At 39.8% G+C, this 19939-nt stretch overlaps 1 protein-coding gene across 2 annotated transcripts in view; it reads left to right on the forward strand.

The window, feature by feature from the left end:
• EPSTI1 (epithelial stromal interaction 1) overlaps positions 1-19939 on the forward strand; it is a 47421-nt gene that overhangs the window by 18694 nt on the left and 8788 nt on the right. For both annotated transcript variants that reach the window (XM_033084852.1, XM_033084862.1), the window contains exons 6-9: positions 3166-3239; positions 13521-13614; positions 16806-16889; positions 19626-19699. In XM_033084852.1, coding sequence (XP_032940743.1) covers positions 3166-3239; positions 13521-13614; positions 16806-16889; positions 19626-19699 — 326 coding nt within the window. The remainder of the gene's footprint in view (positions 1-3165; positions 3240-13520; positions 13615-16805; positions 16890-19625; positions 19700-19939) is intronic.

A 19939-nucleotide genomic window follows, 5' to 3' on the forward strand; every position in this document is an offset into this window, starting at 1 on the left:
GTTCATGGGGTAGCTGTGGGCTGCCTGAGTTTGGGTATTCAAAGCTAATGATCTGAGTGCTCAGTGAAATAATTTGGAAAAGATTTAGTAATGTGAACAGGCAATTCCCTTTTTATGCATTTTCCCCTGATGCTGAGATGTGTGTCTAATCTGCAGAAAGTGTTGAAGTACATGAGAGGTAGTTTTTTACTATTTGCTCATTAGTAATAGATGTCTGGAGTTGGAATCTTTTGTGCAGCCCTTCACATCATAATGTTTGACCAGACTGGATCATAATTTCCTTTGTGTCTATTGGGTGAAAGGACTGTCGAAGTTCCCCAAAAAATAAGCAAGCAGCTGATACTTGGCTTCTTGTTTTTTAAGCATTTCTCATTTGTCTTATGTAAAATTGGAAGACTCAGTGCAACGGATATTTCTGTTTCCTGTCACTGAATTTTGATTGCTGTTACCCTGCCTTTAGCCTTTCCTTGTACGGTTTAGGTCTGGACTGAATATTAGAAATTCAAACAATTTGAAGTGAAAAGGCTCAGTGTAATTCTACTGCATGCAACGTTTTTTTCTCTTACATTATGTAGTAAAAAGTCCTGCCAACTTCAGAAACTGTCTTATTTAGGAAAAGCAGTAATTTTGTTTTATTCTTTATCAAATCATGTGCTCTTTAATTTGACTGTGTTAATCAGCATGAGTAGCCTTTTTTCAGGAATTTGTTAAAACTGGGCACTTTACAGACCTTCTGCTGGCATTTTTCAAAGTGTTTACCTTCAATATCACAGCTGTTCCACTCTTGGCTTTTTGAACATGGTGCCAAATGTGGAGTGCTTTGGCAATGTCTACTGATAGATTGTCATTAGTTAGAGAATGTCCTCGTCCTGTCGCCTGTCACTTGTATGCATCCTTATGCAGGTGTCCTAGGGTAAACTTCCAGAGTGAAAAATAGTCATGCCAGCCACAAGTGAGTAATTTTGAGATGCTGAAGTTTTCTTCAGGTGCCATTCTGGTGGTAGAATAGCTGTAGGATATTTCTTTATTTTTTCATTTAGTGGGAGACAGAGTTGATACTGAGGGGTTGTATTTATCAAAGTTAATATCACTGTTCTCTTGACGTCACTAGCTAGGAGCCAGACCACAACAAGTCCTGCGAGCTTTGGATTTTTTGGAACTTTTTGAATTCCTTTTTTTGAACTTTCAGGAGCCTTGTAATATGATCCCACATCCAGTGTTTTCTCAGAGGTGAAGGCATCAGCTTGCAGTACTGGGCAGTGTTGAGGAAAAGCCCGGGAGCTATGGCTGGTGTCTCAAGGGTAACAGCATCATCTTTGACAATAACACAAGGCATAAGATTTCTTTTCTGCCTCTTTCCTTTCTTTTCCTGTAAACTGTGAAGCTGCACAAATGAGTAGGAGTTTTTTTACCTAAAATACCATCTGTGTCCAGGTTAGGAGCAAACAATATATCCCCTTAACACTCTAAAATCACCCATACTGTTTAGTGATGCTCCTTACTACAGTTTGGTAAAATTTTTGAATTGCATCAGTATGTCATACATTCTATCACTGTCTCTGCATGTCAAATGAATGAACAACAGGACATCTTATTCAGAGATTTGCCTTCCTCCTTTTGTTTATTTCTCACTGCCTTTTTCCAAATAACAGATTCTAAGTCTTTTGCCTTCCAGCACTTTATATCATCACACAACATAGTGGCTCTTTTCCTATCTGCAGGCATCTGAAAGGATTTTCTTTCTTAATCCAATGCTGGCGAAGGAGAAATTTGCACTTGTTTTGCAAATCTCTTTCAGACAGTCATTCTTTATCCAATTAAAAAATACGCATCCTGAAATTGCTAAAGGCAAAGTAATTGAGTAACTGCCAGTAGAATTATAATTTTTCTGAAATGCTTTTCATTGCAGGACAGGAAGAAGATTATAGAACTGGGGGCTTCAACTCTGTTCTTAACACCCCTTACCCCCTTACACATGTTCCCCTGCTTGTTCTCCCTGTCCTTGCACAGTATCTCTGCTCAGGCAGTGTTCTCTCCCTGAGTTGGGGCTCTGGCCACAGGGGCCATTTTCACCTACACCTCCCTTCTCATCTCTGCAAGGTATTGTCTGAAATTTCCAGGGCACTTTGTTCAGAGCAGTGCCTGGTTGCTGGGTTACCAAGCAATTACCTTTTTTCATTTTGAGGGTGGGCAATGAACAGAGTGACAGTCTGAGGCTGTATTTTGCTCTGCATGTGAGTTGTTGTGATCATTTCCTGGGAGCTCCTACGGGAGCATCCCCCCACCAACTGCAGTGTGGGAGTTCAAAATACAGTGGACTGAAATCTCAGGTTGGCACTTCTAATTTGTGCTTTTCTTACACCAAACTGCCTTTTGACTGCTCTTCCCACTGGACCTAACTGCATCCTGTGAGCCAAAACAAAAAATTGTCTGGCCTCCTTTTATTGGAATTTAGCTTGAACTGCATGTTGCTGATGTTGCAGCAAGTTCTTTAATTTTTGCTTTATTTTAGTGTTTTATTCTACTTGAGTTTGGGATTTGGGCAGCTTAGATGATACTTCCATTGGAAATTATGTGCAATTATATATTAAAGGACTTAATCATTTGTGCAGTATCTCGATTCACAGAGGAGTTTTATGTGTCAAGGATTTGGGTGGGTCTTGCACCAGCTATGGTATCTGAGGCACAAGAATGCTGGTTAAGTACAAATGTCTCCCACTTTCATCTGTCTTAGCATGAATTCAACTGGCCAGTACCCAATGTTCCTGCAGGTGAGGTCTGTGAGCTACTTATACTCACATCACTGTGCCACAGGACTATCATCTGCTGTGGCGCAGAGATTTAGGTCTTCTGCCTTCTTGCAAGGACCAAGGTTGTATCAGTGGCAGCCTGAGATGTCCCCCAGCAGGGCTGTGATAGCTGTGAAGGCTCACAAGGCCTTTTGGGTGGATGGAAACCAGAAACACCATGTCATTTTCTAATTTAAACAGGTCTCTTGACTAGGAGATGCTTGTTCATGAGTGAATACCTTTAAATTTGAGGGTCACTTCTGTACCCAACTGCTATAGACCTTTTAAAAACCAAAATATTGAAATTAAAATAATTGATGTTTGTTTCTGTTTTTTTGGAAACCTCAAATATTTTTTCTTGGTTTTAATGCTGTAGGCAGAGAGACTTGAAGTTAAAAAAAGACAAGAAGAAATGCAAAGAAGAGAGATGCTTCTTGAAGATCAAAAGTAGTAAGTAAAATTTGACACCTATTACCTAAAATTCCTGATCTACTTGTCCTTCTGTTTTCTTTGTTTGGGTTTTTAATTATTATTTAATATTATATTATTTGTTTGTGGGTTTTTTCCCTGGTTTGGGGCTTAGGAAGGATTTGGCTTCTGTTGCTATTTTTTTCAAGTTTTGACTTGAAACTTTTGACTTCAAGATATTGGGCCCGAACTGAACCACAGGAGGTTCCTACTGAACACATTTTTACCCTGAGAGTGGCTGAACATGAGCACAGGTTACACAGGCATGTTGTGGATTCTCCATCCTTAGACATATTCAAAAGTTCTGGGCAGCTGTCTCAAGGCAGCCCTACTTGAGCAGAGGGTAGGACAAGATGGCATCCAAAGGTCCCTTCCAACCTCAATGATTTTATGATTCTGCGAAATATTCAAGCCTCCTCCACACCTTATTCTGTGAGTAATTTTGTCCTGTAAACGTCTCCTGGCTTCTTAAAACAAATACTTTGGAATTAAAATTATGAATTATAAAATTACTTCATACTTTTTTACTCCAACTGAATCAGTATCTAATTATTCAATCCAAGACTAATTATCAAAACAGAATCTACATTACATCTCCACCCATTTATTTTGTTGACTAGTAAAGAAGTCTAACCCACATGTAAATAATGAGGACTTCCTCTATTTAGCATAGTCCTACTTAAATGTGGAGATCTATTGTAAAGACCTAATTCCCAATACCTACTTAATGCCAGATTTAGATACAGCCTAAGTCCTGATATAATTAATTCATTGGCAGTGAAGTTCCTGCCTTGCCCATTCACTCTACCCCATTTATTTGTTTTTAACTGATCCAAACTGATTCTATCAGATAATTAACACACATGTTGTTTAGTCACCTCTACCTTTTTTATCTTTGGCTTCTGAAATTACTCACCTGTATTCTTAGCCTGATTGATTGCTTTTTCCTTCTCTGTGACCTTTAAAGAAGGACTTCTGTCCCATGGTAGTGGCTCCAGTTCCTTCATCATTTGCCCAGACTGTTCGCTAAGGTACAGACATTTTAGTGCTTTGTCACTGATTCCAGCTTTTCTTCTATTTTTCCTTTTGTTTCTTCCAATTTGGCTTTAGGCGTAGCTCTTTCCCTTAATATGTTGCCAGTATTTTTCTCTAGATACTGGTGTTTGGCTTGCTGTTTTTCCTGGTGTGGATGCCTACACACACACACATACACACACACACACACACACACCCCCTCTTGATTCCTCAGGAATTCTGAAGATCTCACAACTTTAGATCTCTGCCTGTTTTTGACAGACTAGATACTTTGATTCTCTTTGAGCCTAAATCAACAACAGACACATCAGATCTTTGCAGTGCAAGGTCCTCAGGTATGGGCCTTGCTTTTCCTCAGGGAGTTGTCAGAGTTCTTGTCTTCCCATTTAATCTGATTTTTTTATCTTAAGGCATATTCAGTTATGAATGCCCCATATCTCTTCCCTTCTTTTACCTTCACTGTCTATACCTTTATTTTTACTTAGGGTGAAATGAATCCTGCTATTGAGTACTCTTTACCATTAAAAGAAAATTTGGTTCTGCAAAAGCAGGCCCAAACCCTCTGAAACACAGGAAAGCAGGAAATGGGCATGCGTGAAAAATTCTTTCACCTAAAGGGTGGCCATGCATTGGAACGGGCTGCCCAGGGAAGTGGCTGAGTCACCCTTCTGTTGGTATTAAAAACATGCACACATGATGCTTAGGGAAATGGTTGAGTGCTGGACTTGGCAGTGCTGCCTTAATGGCTGGACCTGATGATATAGAGGTCTTTTCCAACACAAATGATTCTGTGTGGGCAGCCAGGTAGTCCCCAGGTGGCGCAGGAACTCTGGCTGCTTGGGCACTGCTTGGCAGCCATTGATTAGGGAAAGTCTTGCGAGCATTCAGCTGGTTCATCTCCAATGCAACTGAAAGTGAACATGGACTCATCACTAGAGCATCTCGAGCTCCACTGCTCGAGTTTAACTATCAGAACATTATTTGTATGTACTATGTATTGAGCATACACCAGAAGGGCCCTGTAGATCCTTCACCTGGAGGAGGTGAGCTGGAAACCTACCTCCAGTGAAGGCAGTTTAGGTTAAGCAAAGCCCTTGCATGCTGCAATGTTAAGGAAACTTGCCTGTCCGACCATCCAGCAGCCACTCGGTCAGTCACCCTGGCCTCAGCTGAGCTGGGGTTGGGGCCCCTTTGCAGCCAAACCCCCCACGCTCACAATCACACCACGTTCAAAACAGGTTACCAGTTCAACCCCAGGTTTCCCATTGCAGAGTCTCAGACATCCAGATACTTAATGTCGTTTAATCATGGTGCAATAACTAGATAATAAAATAGCAGCTTGAGCTGGTACTTCCAAGGAGGCGCCCTGAACAAAGGAACCCCATGGCTTTTATCCCCTTGCAGTCTAAGTACAGGGAAGTCTCGGGGTTGTCAGCTCCTGTAGTTTCTCCCAGTGTCCATTCCCCTGGCCAAGTGACAGGTCCCCAGGCCCTTTGTTGTGCAAAAGGTTGGCAGTTCATGACCCTTTGCCTGGGGCTCAGGGAGCTGGACACTGAGCTACTTCTACAGAGTGGATTCCTCAGCAGACACAGGGACACTTGTGCCTTCTCTGGTCTGAGAGAACTCTCTGATGGGCACAGGGAGGGGAGGGTGTACCACTGGAGGGTGTTGAGGATCCATTGCTGAGAAACGTTGGCATGAAGGAGGACAGCATCCAAGAGTAATGAAAAGCTTCTGTATGACATTTCAGATTTTGTGAAGTAACTCCACTGAAGTGCTACTGGTTATTAGTGACACGTTCACATAGAAGTGATTGGCATTTAGAGATGTGCTTTTGTCTGCCATGCAAAATTGAGTGACTCATTACTTCCCTTCTCTAAGACCCTTCGTCTAGAGGCAAAGAGAACAAATATGAAGTTGTACCCCTCCTTACTGTCTCTGCTGGAGTATTTTGATCTCCTCTGCTTGCTGGGAACGGGGGCAATGAAGGTCATGTGCTGCATAAAAAGTTATGGCCTATAGAGCCATTTCAAAAGATAAACTCCCTTGTCAGTCTGTCCTCTGCAAGATCTGTAGGTGCAACATCACAATTTCCCTGAGGAGATCAATGCCTACCAGCAGTCTCATTAACTGGGAAACCTTTTAAAATTGATCACCACCTCCAGCTGTAACAACCTCCAAGGGGTACAGCCCAATCAGTACCTCTCCTGCATCAAGTGCCGCTTGTTTTTGATAAGGAAAGGCACTTAGGATTCTCATGTCATTAACATGCTCTGACAATAAAGTATGATGTTGCCCCAGAATTTCATTTTTCTGATTAAAAACCTGTCACTATTTCTCACTGAAATCCCTTTTCAAAGGGTCTAACACGAAGTGAGTGCTGAAAAGAAAGATTGTCTGTAACCTTGTGTGCTATCTACAGAATATAGTTATTTCCTATCTCTTGAAATCCTTGTTAGCTTCTTTGTGTACAACAGGTCCTTGAAAGTCAGCTGTATCTGTTACCACAGTTGCTTGAATATGTGTTTGTGTCTTGTGAGAATGTAATCTAGACAGGCATGCAGACTGCGGTGAAGAAGTCTGCAAGCCTCATAATTTTGGGATCAGCCTCTGCTCTGACCCGGGTGGACTCAGGCTTTGTTCAGTGACTAAAGCAAAAAACTCACAAGGTGTCTCCTGAAGAAGTTATGTATTAAAAGCCTTCAGAGCACACAGGAACAGACTTTGGGGTGAAGTTGCTGCATAGCAGGATTACTGTAGTTTGTGGTTCTGTCCTTGCAGATGCCAGATGTAGAAAATGGGGAGTATCTGTTGACTTTTTACCAGAAACTACTTACACATGAAATGGAGTCCTTCCTTTTGAGTCATGATATCCTGGATGCATTTTGCATTATTGGCCTGATTGTGTTTCTGTCAGAGTGCATTAAAAAGTAACTGAGGCTTGTGTAGTCCTTACTTTGCAATTGCTAATCCATGCAAAGGAAGAACTGAGTGCCCATCTTTCCAAAAGGAAGCAGGACTTTACAAGACATCCCTCTTTAGTTAGTACACCACAGTTGTCATTTAAACAGTAATGAGGATGGATATGTCATGACTGGCTGTTTTCAGAGGCTTGCTGTGCAGGCTGTGTGAATCTGTGTCTGAACTGTAGGGTGTCTTACCATGTGGTTTTAGCCCAGATCTCTAGTTAGATGTTTTTATTATATTTGTATTTGATTTTCCAGAAATTGCAATGTTGGATGGGATCTGCTGTTTTCCTAATAGCCATCTACCTATTTATGTAATGGAAAAAAGCACTATTAAAAATAGAGTTAGTTTCTAATAGTGCTTGATGTCTGTTGTGTCACTTCGTCTTTTCCTTTGCTACATATTCATGCCTCTGTTTTCATGAAGGTTGTATTCCTGTAAAAATTCCTGGCACTGCTGCACCCGGGTACATGTGCACACGCAATATAATCTGCTCAGAATTTGGAGCTGGAAACAGAATTTGCCAGAGTGTCTCTGAGTGCATATTCCAAACACAATGCAGGAGGTTCACCAAACCAAGCTGATATACGCTTGCCTGCCAAAGCAGTTTTCTCAAAAGTCATAAAATGCAAGAGAATAAAACCTGAATCAAAACAGAATTTTTATTTATTTATCAATTTTTACAGGATAAATGCTAGTGTCCTTGCCAGTTTTCAGTCCCCTATGATGTGTGGTTCAAACAGCAGGCTGGCAACAAATTTTCCCCACAGAAGTGCAAGTGCAAACCTGACCAGACTTTTAATACAGGTTGCTAAAGAGAATGAAAGAGGGCGCGCACAAAAAGCATTTGCAGCCTTGAGAATCCTTTGTTTGCTTCTTTTCACCACAATTGTCTTCGTTTTGTTCATTTGCTCCTGATTATTTTAAGCGTTGTCAATTATTTAGCTAACAGGCAGAAAACTAGGCTTTTATAGACATCCAAAGGGACTCTCTTGAGTGTAATAATGAAAGCAGTTTATTGAACGCCTGTGAGGTTGCTTTCTAATTGTGCGCATTAATCTGCCCATGCAAGCTGGCTGAAAATATAGAAGCAGATTGCACATGCAGATGGAGCACACAGAATGGAATGCAATAGACTTATACCAAACTGCATTTTCCTTAAAACTGGATTTATGCTTATTACTTCAGATAATAAATGAAACTTACATCTAAAATAGCATCCTGGAATACTGGATGACTTGGTGAGAGGAATGAACAGCCGAGCTGTGTTATTTCATCCAGTCAGGGAAAAAAAAAAGTAGGTGGGTTGAGAGGATAGATTAGTTTTGAGTCTGGGTAGGAAATGATGAAAATAATTCTCTTGGAAAAGTTACTTTTTATTTTTCTTTAAACAACTTATTTTAATACTTCTTGAAGTCTTATACCTATGATGAACTAGTGCCACCTTTTTTTTTTCTTATCCTCAAACTCAGGAACAGATGCTCAAGAACTTGCAGACAAGAAATCCTCCCAGCCAAAAATAGCAGTTTTTGCTAACTATCATTAGGTGTGTCCAAGTCATCTGTACTATGATCTTGCATTACTGCCAGTAAAGTCTGTGGATACTGTATTAAGCTTGGTATGTTGCTACTGGGAGGATTTCTGTTGGAAAGCAAGTGGATGAAATAACCAGAGAATGGCCTTTCTTCATAGTTAAGGGCATTGCAGAAGAGCCATCAAAATCACACATGAATTTGATGTTTTAATAATTTAATGTAGTTTTTTACCTATAAGAGATGAGTCCCCCACCTAAACACACTCCAGAAATGAACTTGCTGGTGCTGCAAAAAGATGTCTTGAATGAATTTGGGGTTGAGGTTTTTGTGGTTGGATTGCTTTCTTTTCTGAGAGGGTGAGTCTTGCTGTTTTAAAAAGTTATCATGAAAATTCTGGGTTGAATTGTGAAACTAACATATATGTCTTATGCAAGGTTCCTAGTTTTCCAGCTGAATTGGAAGAAAATGGTGAAATGTTACTTTGGCATTGCTTACAGGCAATTAATTTGGAACCTGATGAGTCTATGTCATCCAACACTAAATGCTCCTTCTGGGGTCTGAGTGACTACTCAAGTTGTCTCATCTTTGCAATTACTATTATGATTTACGTGCTTTGGGGTTCTTTATTTTTTGATTTTTTAATTGTTATTTTTGAATGACTCAGCATGCTTGTGGATGTTCATTAGAGCAGAATCGTAAAGGTGGAGATCCTGCAGATTGAGAAAACAAGAAGTTCATGAGCTGTCTTGTTTTCAGTAGTAGTAACAATTTGCCATTATATTTTACAATTTATCAAGAGGAACAAATAGATTTATGATAATGATAAATACAAAACTATTGTGCTGCCTTTTTTTTTTTTTTTTAATCCAAATGTACTAACATAAAAGGCAGTATATTTTTCCGTATTCTGGCATTTCAATATCCATCAATTAAAGCAAAAGAATTAAATGCCACTTGTTCCATTGGGAAGAACTAGCGAAGATTACATGAAGGTATTTTTAATTAATGTATTTTTAATATTAGTCTATAAAACAGACTTAAAGCTGGGAACTTATCTGTAGGCAGAAAATTTATTTTCTCTCTGTTCTAAGAGGAATACAGTCTCAAATGGAAAGCTTAGCAAGTGGTGTTGTGCAACTCCTGGGTAGAAGAAAATGCTGGGTCCTCAGTCCATAACCTCATTCATGTCCCGAAGGAGGAATCCTTTGCAAGACTTTTGTTATCCTTGTAGATGTGACAGTAGTTAAAAGCAAATGACACACTAAATTGAAAACCTTACTCTGCAAAGGATTATAGACCTTGGATCTTGCAATGAGATCATTGTGGGTCTTCAGATCTGTTGCAGTTGTTTTTTGGAATCAACTGTGGAGCTGTCTGCTTCTCAGCTGTCAGGGCTGGTGATCCTGTTGGAGCATGTGAACTCCTACAGGCCAGAGGAACCTTGGCTCACTCTGTCTTTTATAACCATCCCCTTTTATAACCACCCTCCTCTCACCCTACTGGGAATGTGGACAGCATTTAGTCCCAAAGAGTGAGAAATGCATGTGGGCTCACAAGTAGCTTGTGAGTACAGGCTGCCTGAATCACACAATTCTCAGTGGAACACTGAGCAAATTCACGGTTCTGTACTTTACACTTACTTGGTGATCTTCAAATAAATTGTTTTGCATAGCTGCTTTAAAAAAAGGACTCTTCCTGAAGAGTAGCTTTAGAATGTAAAGCCATATATCCGAGGCCCCACAGAGACCACCTACAACATGGACTGATTTCCACTGTCATGCACCAACCCCTTCCAGCACATTTCTCAATGATCCTGGCAGCAGAGTTAATATTTTCCCATGACAGCTCTAGTTATTCAGACCCCAAATCCAGTACTGTGCTTCACTCCCCCACCTCTGCATCGGTACTGATAAATTAAACACTGTCAATCACTGTCACTTCTGAGGCCAACAGGTCTGAGAGTGCCAACTTCCATTGCTAGAAAACTTTTTTACCTCCGAAAATGGTGTGGTAGTATCTAAAATGCCTGTTGGGAGATGTGGTTGATATTCATTCCTGGACAGAAGCCAGGAGTTATTTGCAAAAGTGCTGTTTTGGACAGGACAAAACTATTCCAGGAATAGTTACTGAGCTATAGATGTTGAGTTCCCATGCTAAGAGTAGTGCTTGGTGCTATTAAACACACCAGTATGGGAGGAAGCTGTTTTAATTACCAAAGCAAAATGTTTTTTCCCGATGGTGTAATGGGAGACTGGGCTACCAAGTCAAAATACCCTTATAAGATCACTCCAGCTTAACCAGAATATCAGTGGTTCTCTTCAGACTGATGCTGCAGAGTAGTCAGAACTCAGGACAGCAGCCTATTTAGGAGAATGCCTTCTTGATTGGCCTAAATCTTGTATCTCCTTTTGCCTAGCTGTGTTTGAAGGGTATCAGGATTCTCCTGTATTCAAATAAATTTCTTCATCTCATGGTCTTCTTTCCTTAATGTTGCTAAGTTTAGAGGAACACATTTCAGCATTTTTGATTAGCCCTTGAAGTTTTAGCAAGTGAATGAGATGTTGCTCCAACTGTCTGACTGCATACTGATATTCTGATTTCCTTCTGGAGATACTGCTTTCCAGAACATTAATTGAACAGTCATCTCCCTGAATTCTCTCTTTCTGTGCAGTCTGGTTTAAGCTATGCTCTGCATTGTTATGACTGCAGGTTTAGCATTATGAAAAATACCATTCAGACATTGCCTGGACACCCTAGGTGCATTGCTGGGTTTCCATAGACATGACACACAACAGATTAATATGTATAAGACCTGACTTGTCTTTCATCAGAAAACTCAGAAGTCTAAGTTCCTTTCTTGCAATAGAAACACTTCAAATTAAGTAATACACTTCATGTATTACTTAATTTAGTCAGGTGTTTAAAGGCATTGCACAGTCTTGCTGAGGAACTTTGCTTCCACTCTTGTAATTGTCTTTTCTAATACTAAATCTGAGTAAGGTTTTTACCTATCAGTGTAATGATCTGAGAAATTTAGTGGCTTCTACCACATTTCTATGCAAATAATGAGAAATGCCACATACTCCATGTCATTCTCTTGCCCAGTGGAACAGGAAGGAATAAGGAATTAGGATACCTAGGTATAGCACCAGGTTGCCACATACTTTTTTGCAGAGTTTCAGCCTTCTGAAATATACTCCAAATTCCTTGTAGGAGTTCTTAGCCTTCCTGGTGTAGAAATAAATTGTTATTTGATCAGTTTTAGCATAGGTAGAGAAACACAAAATCTGCAATTTAAATCTTCATGTTCCCAAAACTTTTCTGTGCAACCTTAGTACTTAATAACTTGTCTTTGAAAAGATTTGAGTGCTTAACACTTGTATAAGAAGACCATTAATTAGTTCAACCTTTATATACAGGTACTTTGTGGATCAGTGAAACATGTTTCATCTGGTTCTTTCAAATTCTTGTGCATTGTCTGAGGTCTGTTAACTGCCTAGGTAAAGGAGAGAAGGAAGTGAAATGGGAATGGTGATACCAAAAACTTGACTTGCTAGAATTTAAGCAAGTACCTTGTACCTGAAGTGTTAACATGGTTTTGTATTGTGTAGAGTAGCAGAGAAGAACTTGTGGTTTCTTGTTCCTTTTCCCAGCTTCTCAATATATCACTCCTTACTGACCAGAAGGACATTTTACCAATAAAGTATTTACTCTCAGTTTTAGATCATGGAGTGAAATATAAAAACACCCTTGGTCTGTTTCAGCTGTTAATCAGAATCACTCTTCAGCAGCCAAGGCTTTTTCTGTAAGTCTAAGTCTTTGGTGAGTCTCCCATATAGAGCTAGCTGTTTGCCCTGTGAGAAGAGTAAATCTTTGCTTTCAGTATCTCTTGAAGCACTCTTTTTTCTCTCTCTTCAGTGCTTTCATGTTTCCCAAAGCTGTACACAGAAATAAAATTGCCTCTTTCCTCTAACTGTGTTCCTTTGAGTGAGAAAAGTCTTCAATATACGTGCCTGGGAGTGCAGGTTAAGAAACTGATTCCTCACCAGAGCACACAAACTTCGATTCTTTGTTTTGTTTGTGTCCTGGTTTAATTCTACTCGGTCGAAACTGTGAGCAAAGTGATGCTACTTTAAAATTCTGGGTTTGTTAGGCATGCAGCTGGAAAAAGAAAATTGCTGTTTCCAGAATAAGAAAGAAAAATGTTGTGCATTAACCGAAGACAAGCATTTTTTTCAGTGGTATAAAATGCTTAAAAACCTTTCTACTTGATAAAGTAATCTGTTGTAAGGCTGCATTGTATTAACTGTGAAGGAAAATTCCTGAAAATAATCTTCTAAAGTACGTAGCTGAGATTTCTAGATCTCATAGAAGAATTTGCAACAATTCAGTGAAGCAGTTGCATCCTCATGAAGTCCAGTGGTAGGTGAGTCTGTTTTATAGGAGCTTTACAATGAGGAAAGCATAGCCGCTGCACACCCCAAATATGCAAATGGCCGTAATTGTTTGCTTAAAAAATCATCACAGCAAATGTCTTATCCACAGTATGGTTTCTGTATCCTTTGTGCCATTTGTCTGTTTCCATAACCTTTTTTTTTCCTACCTGCGATGTTTTTCAGCAGACACATGATAAAATGTCTAGGCTATACTCCAAGGGTGGAATAAAAAGCTGTGTTTATTTTTATGGAGGCACTAACAATTCTATTTGGATTGAATTTCTTCGTAGCAAAACCAATGAATTACTGAACAGATTGGATGTGGGTTTGCCAAAGAGTGATTCCTGTCAGATTGCAAATCCTGGCCCAGAATCTACAGCATGGGTAAGCAAAACTATAGTGTGTGCTGTATTTTCTATCAGCTTTCCAGGTGCTGTCAATAGTGTAGTGTTAGAATATCCTAATTGAGCTTAATTGCTGAGACATAACTCAGTGAGCACCAAGGAGGCTTTCTGGGTGAATGAGACTGCCTACCTTGTCTCTTCCATAATGGAAGGGAATTCTACATAGTAGAGGACTGCTCACAGATCTCTTTCTGATAAATGAGCACTAGATTTATATTCTAAGGTTAGATTAGAATCTTAAGTATGCCCTGTACCCATCCACTGGTGGTAAGCTTTTATGAAATCTCCATGTCAGCAGATGCTTTACTGAATTAAAAACCCAGTCAAAAAAGAAGCTTGTTTCTCACTGCATCCTAAAAGTGATTCCATACACTGCTTGGGGTCTTTGTCCCAGTTTGAAATAGTCTGGTAAGTATCAGTGTAATTAGGAAATAGATAAAGTATTGCTTCAATTTCATTATTCTAATTGACTCTAAGAGGCTTTTTCACATACAATTAGTCTCTTCATGTCTAAACCAAGCTTTCCTACTAATGTAAAAAATTTCAGTGAGGGGATTTAACCCTGAGAGAGAAGTATTTCTCCTGTGGGGAGGTTTGTAATTGGGGAAGGACAGAGAACAGGGAGCCAAGGGAACACAAATTAACATTGGAAGCAACTCAGCTGAAGTTTGGAAGTCTGATCTGGGCAGCCCTCTCTTGTATACAGCCTTGAGCACCAACTGCTGGGTAACAGGAAGGGAAGATTTGCCTCCATATTTCCTCAGATGCTTTAGAAATGGGAAAAAAATCCTCCCTTTATAGAAATTGCTGCCAACAGGATATATGACACATCTGTCGTGCATCTAGTATCTCTTCCTGGTTTTCATTGCTTGAAAAGGGAAGGTGATGTTGAGAATAGGTGCCATTCTCCTTTAATTTTCCAGGATATCTTGCATCTCTGAAAACCCTAAAGATATTTTAGCAAATGTGGACACATATATAGCTAGAAAGAGCCAATTTCTGCCCAGCATTGCTGAACAGAAGGTCAATTACAGGAGAGTGGCTTTTAGACTGCATTTTGTAGTCCTAGATGAGCAACCAAGATGAAGGGATATGGAAAGGGAGAAAAGATGTCTTGAAACCACTTCTACCTTCTTTTTGAAACATCTAACACTCCAAACAGCAGGGAGTTTGCTCTTTGGTAGGGAAGGCCTAGCTCTGCAGCCTTTGTATGGTGTGAGCATTGAACTGTGAAAACAAGTGAGTTCACATCCCCACGACTGCCTTGGATTTCAGCATTTTGGTGTGCTGTCTTCATATCCATACAGAAGTGGGTGGATGGCTGAAGGAACACTGAACTATTTCAGTTGTACATGACCTACTTTAAGCCTTGGTCTTCTGCTTCACCTACCTTTGTGTGGCTTTCTCTTTCCGTGTTTTGACAGGTTTCTCAAAAAGTTGTTACATCCTGTAGTTCATTTTTCACGCCACTAGTGTCCAAATAGATGAAATATCTCATCTATGTGCACTGTTCTTTAGTACTAGCTGACATTATACTTGTCTTTTGTGTGGCTGCATTTCTGTAGCTTTGTGAATCAAATAATCACTTGTTTGTAACACAGCAATGCAGTTAGCAAAGTCTTCCCAACCAGCTTGGATGAGGTTAGGTCTATAGGCACAGACACAGCCTCTGAGCCAGGCATCCAAGGCACATAACCAGTGAGCTCTTACCTAAATAAACTTGGCATAGCACCAAAATGGTAAACCAGTAGGAAGACTAGGATGATTTTTGGATGTTACTTCGAATATGTCCTTTGTCTGGAGTAATTAAAAGATTCAGTTTCAATGTATTTGAAATAGTGAAGTGTGATAAACTTAGGACATGCCTAACATGCACGCTAAAAGGGGGAATATAGATACAAGTATGTGATTTTTTAAAATTTGAAAATCCTTTTCTGAAAACAGTCTGGGACAATGTGATGCAGATCAAAGTATTTTCCCCTCACATAGCTTCTTGGATAGTGATAGTAATTTAGCACACCTAGCTGAACTATCCTTGCCAAATGTTGCTTCATATCCATAAACGAATTTGACTTCTTTTGAATGACTCTGTCATTGATGACTTTTTGGGCCTTCTTATTTAATCAAGCTCATAATTAATTTTAATCCTGTCTTTCAAAGTGTGACAAATCCTGTGTAGATTTTTATTGTCTTCCAACTTGATTAACATACTCTCCACACAATTCTCCAAGCCATTGCGGAGAGTAATGAATAATATCGGACCCAGAATGAGTCTCCCTGGACACATGCAGCAACTTCTCCCAGCTCAAAATTGAGCTATTAATAATTGCCCTCTCTATTCAGTCTTTTTAGCAAATTATGTGCCTGTTGTTTTAATGGTGTCATTCTGCATGCATATATCAAGTTTCGGGAATATTTTGTAGACCTGTAACAAATTCCTCACTGAAGTCAAACCTGCACAATTCTTGTATTAAATTCTACTGGCTCATTTTTTGGTGTGCTACATTATGTCCCTGCTCAAGGACCTCACTGCAGAAGTTCCAGTGCATAATATTCTAAGGATCCTCTAAGACCCAAATCGTTGATTGGCTTTTTGCAAACAATTACAACTTCTGAGAGACCAGGGCTAGTTATTGTAATTAAAATCTATTGCAAAGTTATTACATTGTTCATGATGTGTGGTTCAGATTCTCAACTTTCTTCATGCCTTACAAATAATAGCAGGTTTGATCTCTCCTGTTGCCCTACCGCCACAAAAAATCCTGTGTTCGCCTCTGTTACAAGGCCTCCATTCTGCTTTTTTATCTTGTTAATATTTTCACTACTTTTCTTTCTTCCCAGAATACCCCATCTCACTGTCATATATCCTGACTGTGTTTTCTGACTGCTCAGGATATCTTTATGGTTTGTCACTGGGACTCAGAACAGCACTTGCTGTGACCACCTGGGTGTGATGCGCAGGTGGACATTCAACTAAACTGAATGACTGAGAGGCTTTAGGCCACTTCTTATTTAAATTCTAGTCTTAAGACTAATCTGTTTCTTAAGTAACTGGAATCATTCGACCATTTGTGTTTGTTTATTACCCATATAACAATTTGAATATAAGGTTTGGGAGTTTGCCCCTGCTCTCACCACACCAATATGTTTTTATTTTCTGCTGAACAATAGAAAAGAAGCCATGCTTATAAGCAAGCTCTTCGAGAGGAAGAAAACAGACGATTAGAGGAAATGAAGCAAGAACAACAGAGGAAGGTAATTATACATTAACAGTTTGCATATTGTATCATTTTTGCATGCTGTGAAACCAATTAAATACATTGATTACTTGTCGCCTATGCACAGAGCTTCCCTTTAGCAAAAGTGATTCAGTCACTGTTTCCAAATATTGTGAGAGAAATGAGTCAAGCTGTAAAATTTGAACAGGGACAGGACAATTATCTTCTGAGTTCAAGGCTGTTTGCATCTGGAAAATGAGCTCCTTTTCACCTCTTCACTTGAATAATTGTGCAGAGGGTTTTTTGACCATGGCAACCGATTTCATCGGCTAAGGAAACCACTTTACTCTCTTGCAGGCAGAACTCATCTTACTGAGAAATTAAGTATGATCTCTCTGAATTGTCACTTTCTAGAGAATTGAGGGCCATGGGCCCTGCTTTTTCAAATGGGGATGTGGAAATGCTCAGATTTGCTGTTAATTATAATATGCCTCTCTGTGCCCTTTCAGACTACCTAACTAAAGTGTTTTGAATTGTCTAAAAAGCAGGCATTCCATAACTGCGGCTTTGAACTGCATACTCTGCATATGCATCATGCATTGCCTGAAAGATGCAGTTCCTCTGGTACAGATTTGGGTACCATATCCACATAAAGTTCATCTACCAAAGGTGATGGCACTTTGCAAAATTTCCTGTCTGAACCTGGAGTCAGGCTCCAGGTCTGACTGTGAAGGGAGGACAGCACTTGAAAATCTAGCAAATATTTGAAAACATGTGAACAAGTGATAACAACTTGCTCTGCCTCTGCTGTTACTAACGTCCAAATTAATGTTAAGCTACTTCCACAGTGGGAGAATTTTAGCACAACAAATTCCATGCACTGAGTTTTTTCTAGAGCTGGAGAACTTACTCATCCCCTCTTTCTTTACATGTTGGGGATGTGTCCTCATGTCATGGTATTCTAACAACTATGATACTGGGAAAAAAGGGTGGGGCAAAAGGGAGTCTCTTAATTACTATCCCATCAGGTGTATGCTCATTCCCAGAACCTATACAGAGAAAAAGTTTTGAATACCAGCCTGGATGGGTGTAAATCTGATTCCTGTTGTAGTCTGTACATGGATCCTTCCAAAGAGAAAATAACTACAGATATAAATTAGCATGCCCCTAATTCATGGGTTTGGTTTAAGGGACTTGTGTAGAGCTGTAGACTCTTTAGAGATTTCCATGGGTTGCTAAGGAGGTGTTGGCTGCTTCTAAGGCTACTCTTGTTTGCTATGTGGTTCCAAGGTCTCCTTGCCTTCACAATTGCTGCTACCTATTGGGCAGAGTAATGTACTACTTACAAACCTACTGTAAATAATATGTATTTTAAGGGCTCCAATAATTGTCCCTTGGCTATATGTTGGCTCGTTTCTACTTCAGACCACCATTTATTAAAGTAATTGTGAATTCTGTCTTGTGTGTACCTCCTAGCACAGTGTAGCTATAAAATGTGTAGGTATTGTCAGCTCCCTTTTTTCTTCAGAGCAGGTTTTAGTATGTATTGCTTGATTTAGAAATTTTCAGTACACTTTGCACACCGCATCATATACACACACAATATATTTCAGAACATTACTCCAAGAGAGGAGTCGGCATATTGGAAAGTCAGACACTGAGTTTTAATTTTCAGGTTGAATAGTTATTTAAAATAGTGAAAATTGAGGTTGGCTTTTTTATTTCTTAATCCTGTTTCTTCTTTTAGGGCTAGACAAATATTGATACACAACACATTCTCAGTTATTGATTTTCTCCATACATTTATTGCATACCTTTTACTTAATATTCCATTTAAATTGATTTTTAAAAAAAAATGGTATTGTGGTTCCATTCAGTTATTGAAGCTTTTATCTAACCACATCATTTTATTTCAGTTTCTATTCCTACTGCTGTGCAGTTGCTATGGAAAACATGAAAGATGGGTCTGTTCCTATGCCTTCCCCCTTGCCCTGCAAGCCAAATCTCTTTTGCAAAAAGATCTGCAATTTCTTGAGTGCATTGCAGGCAGAAGGAGCTGGACAAACAAGGACACATACAGACCAGAGTCATACCAACTGTGTTTTGTTCACAGTTCTGGCTAAAATTGCATGAGCAAACTCTCCTCAGAAAAGAATTCCCTTTGACCCTGTTTATATACCTTAATGCTACGTAAGGCTGGTAGTCTGCTGCAGTGCTGGAAGCTTGCACATGTTTCCACCACATCGTTTCAACAGGTACCGTTTTCCCTCCTCAGCCTGAAGGGAGCGCCAGCGAGCTGGAGGTGCCACACCACATCACATACCCCAGATCTCACCTTCTGCTTGCACTCTGTAGAGGCAGGAGGCAAAGGACTTCTTTCCTTCCTACCCTGTGGGTGTGACAGCTGTATCTGCTCCTGACTTTGGCTGTCCATGCTCCATGGACCCACCAGGAAATTCAAATCTGTTTTGGGACAAGGGAAAGCAGACTGGTGTCTGGCATACCTCATTGAATGTAGGATGGTAAATGTCCGAATCCTGTAACTTCCCATTTTTAAGGCACAAACAAAAAATCATCCACATGCTGAACAGAAAAACTAGCTCAGTTTTTAACATAGTGCTGTCACATAAGTAAAGTACTACTGAGAGAAGCTCTGACTCTACCTGAGGTTAACATCGTAAGGAATTAATAGGGTTTGCAGCATAAGGATATTAATTAAAAGTAAGTTAGTTTGTTTGTTTATTTGTTTGTTTTTCACTTTTATCATTGTCAGGCTGAATTAATGGAACTTAAACAAAAGCAGGAAGAGGAAACCAGGACAAGAGCACTTAAAAATGAACAGAGGAGGTATGATGCAAAAAATGCAGAATACACTCAATTTCAATTCCCACCTGGAAAGGGTCTCAAAATTGCAGGCACTCATGCTTTAGAAGACTATTGCAATGAAGATCCCTGACCTCATCTCTGGTTTAGCCTTGCTTTTAAATGAGCCACTAATATCCATCATCACAGCTGCTCACTGTATGCAGTATGACCCAGAGTCCCTTTCTCACTTTATTTATCCTATCAGCATAGGATAGAGCAGAG

This window comes from Catharus ustulatus, chromosome 2 (genome assembly GCF_009819885.2).
Source record: "Catharus ustulatus isolate bCatUst1 chromosome 2, bCatUst1.pri.v2, whole genome shotgun sequence".
NCBI lineage: Eukaryota > Metazoa > Chordata > Aves > Passeriformes > Turdidae > Catharus > Catharus ustulatus.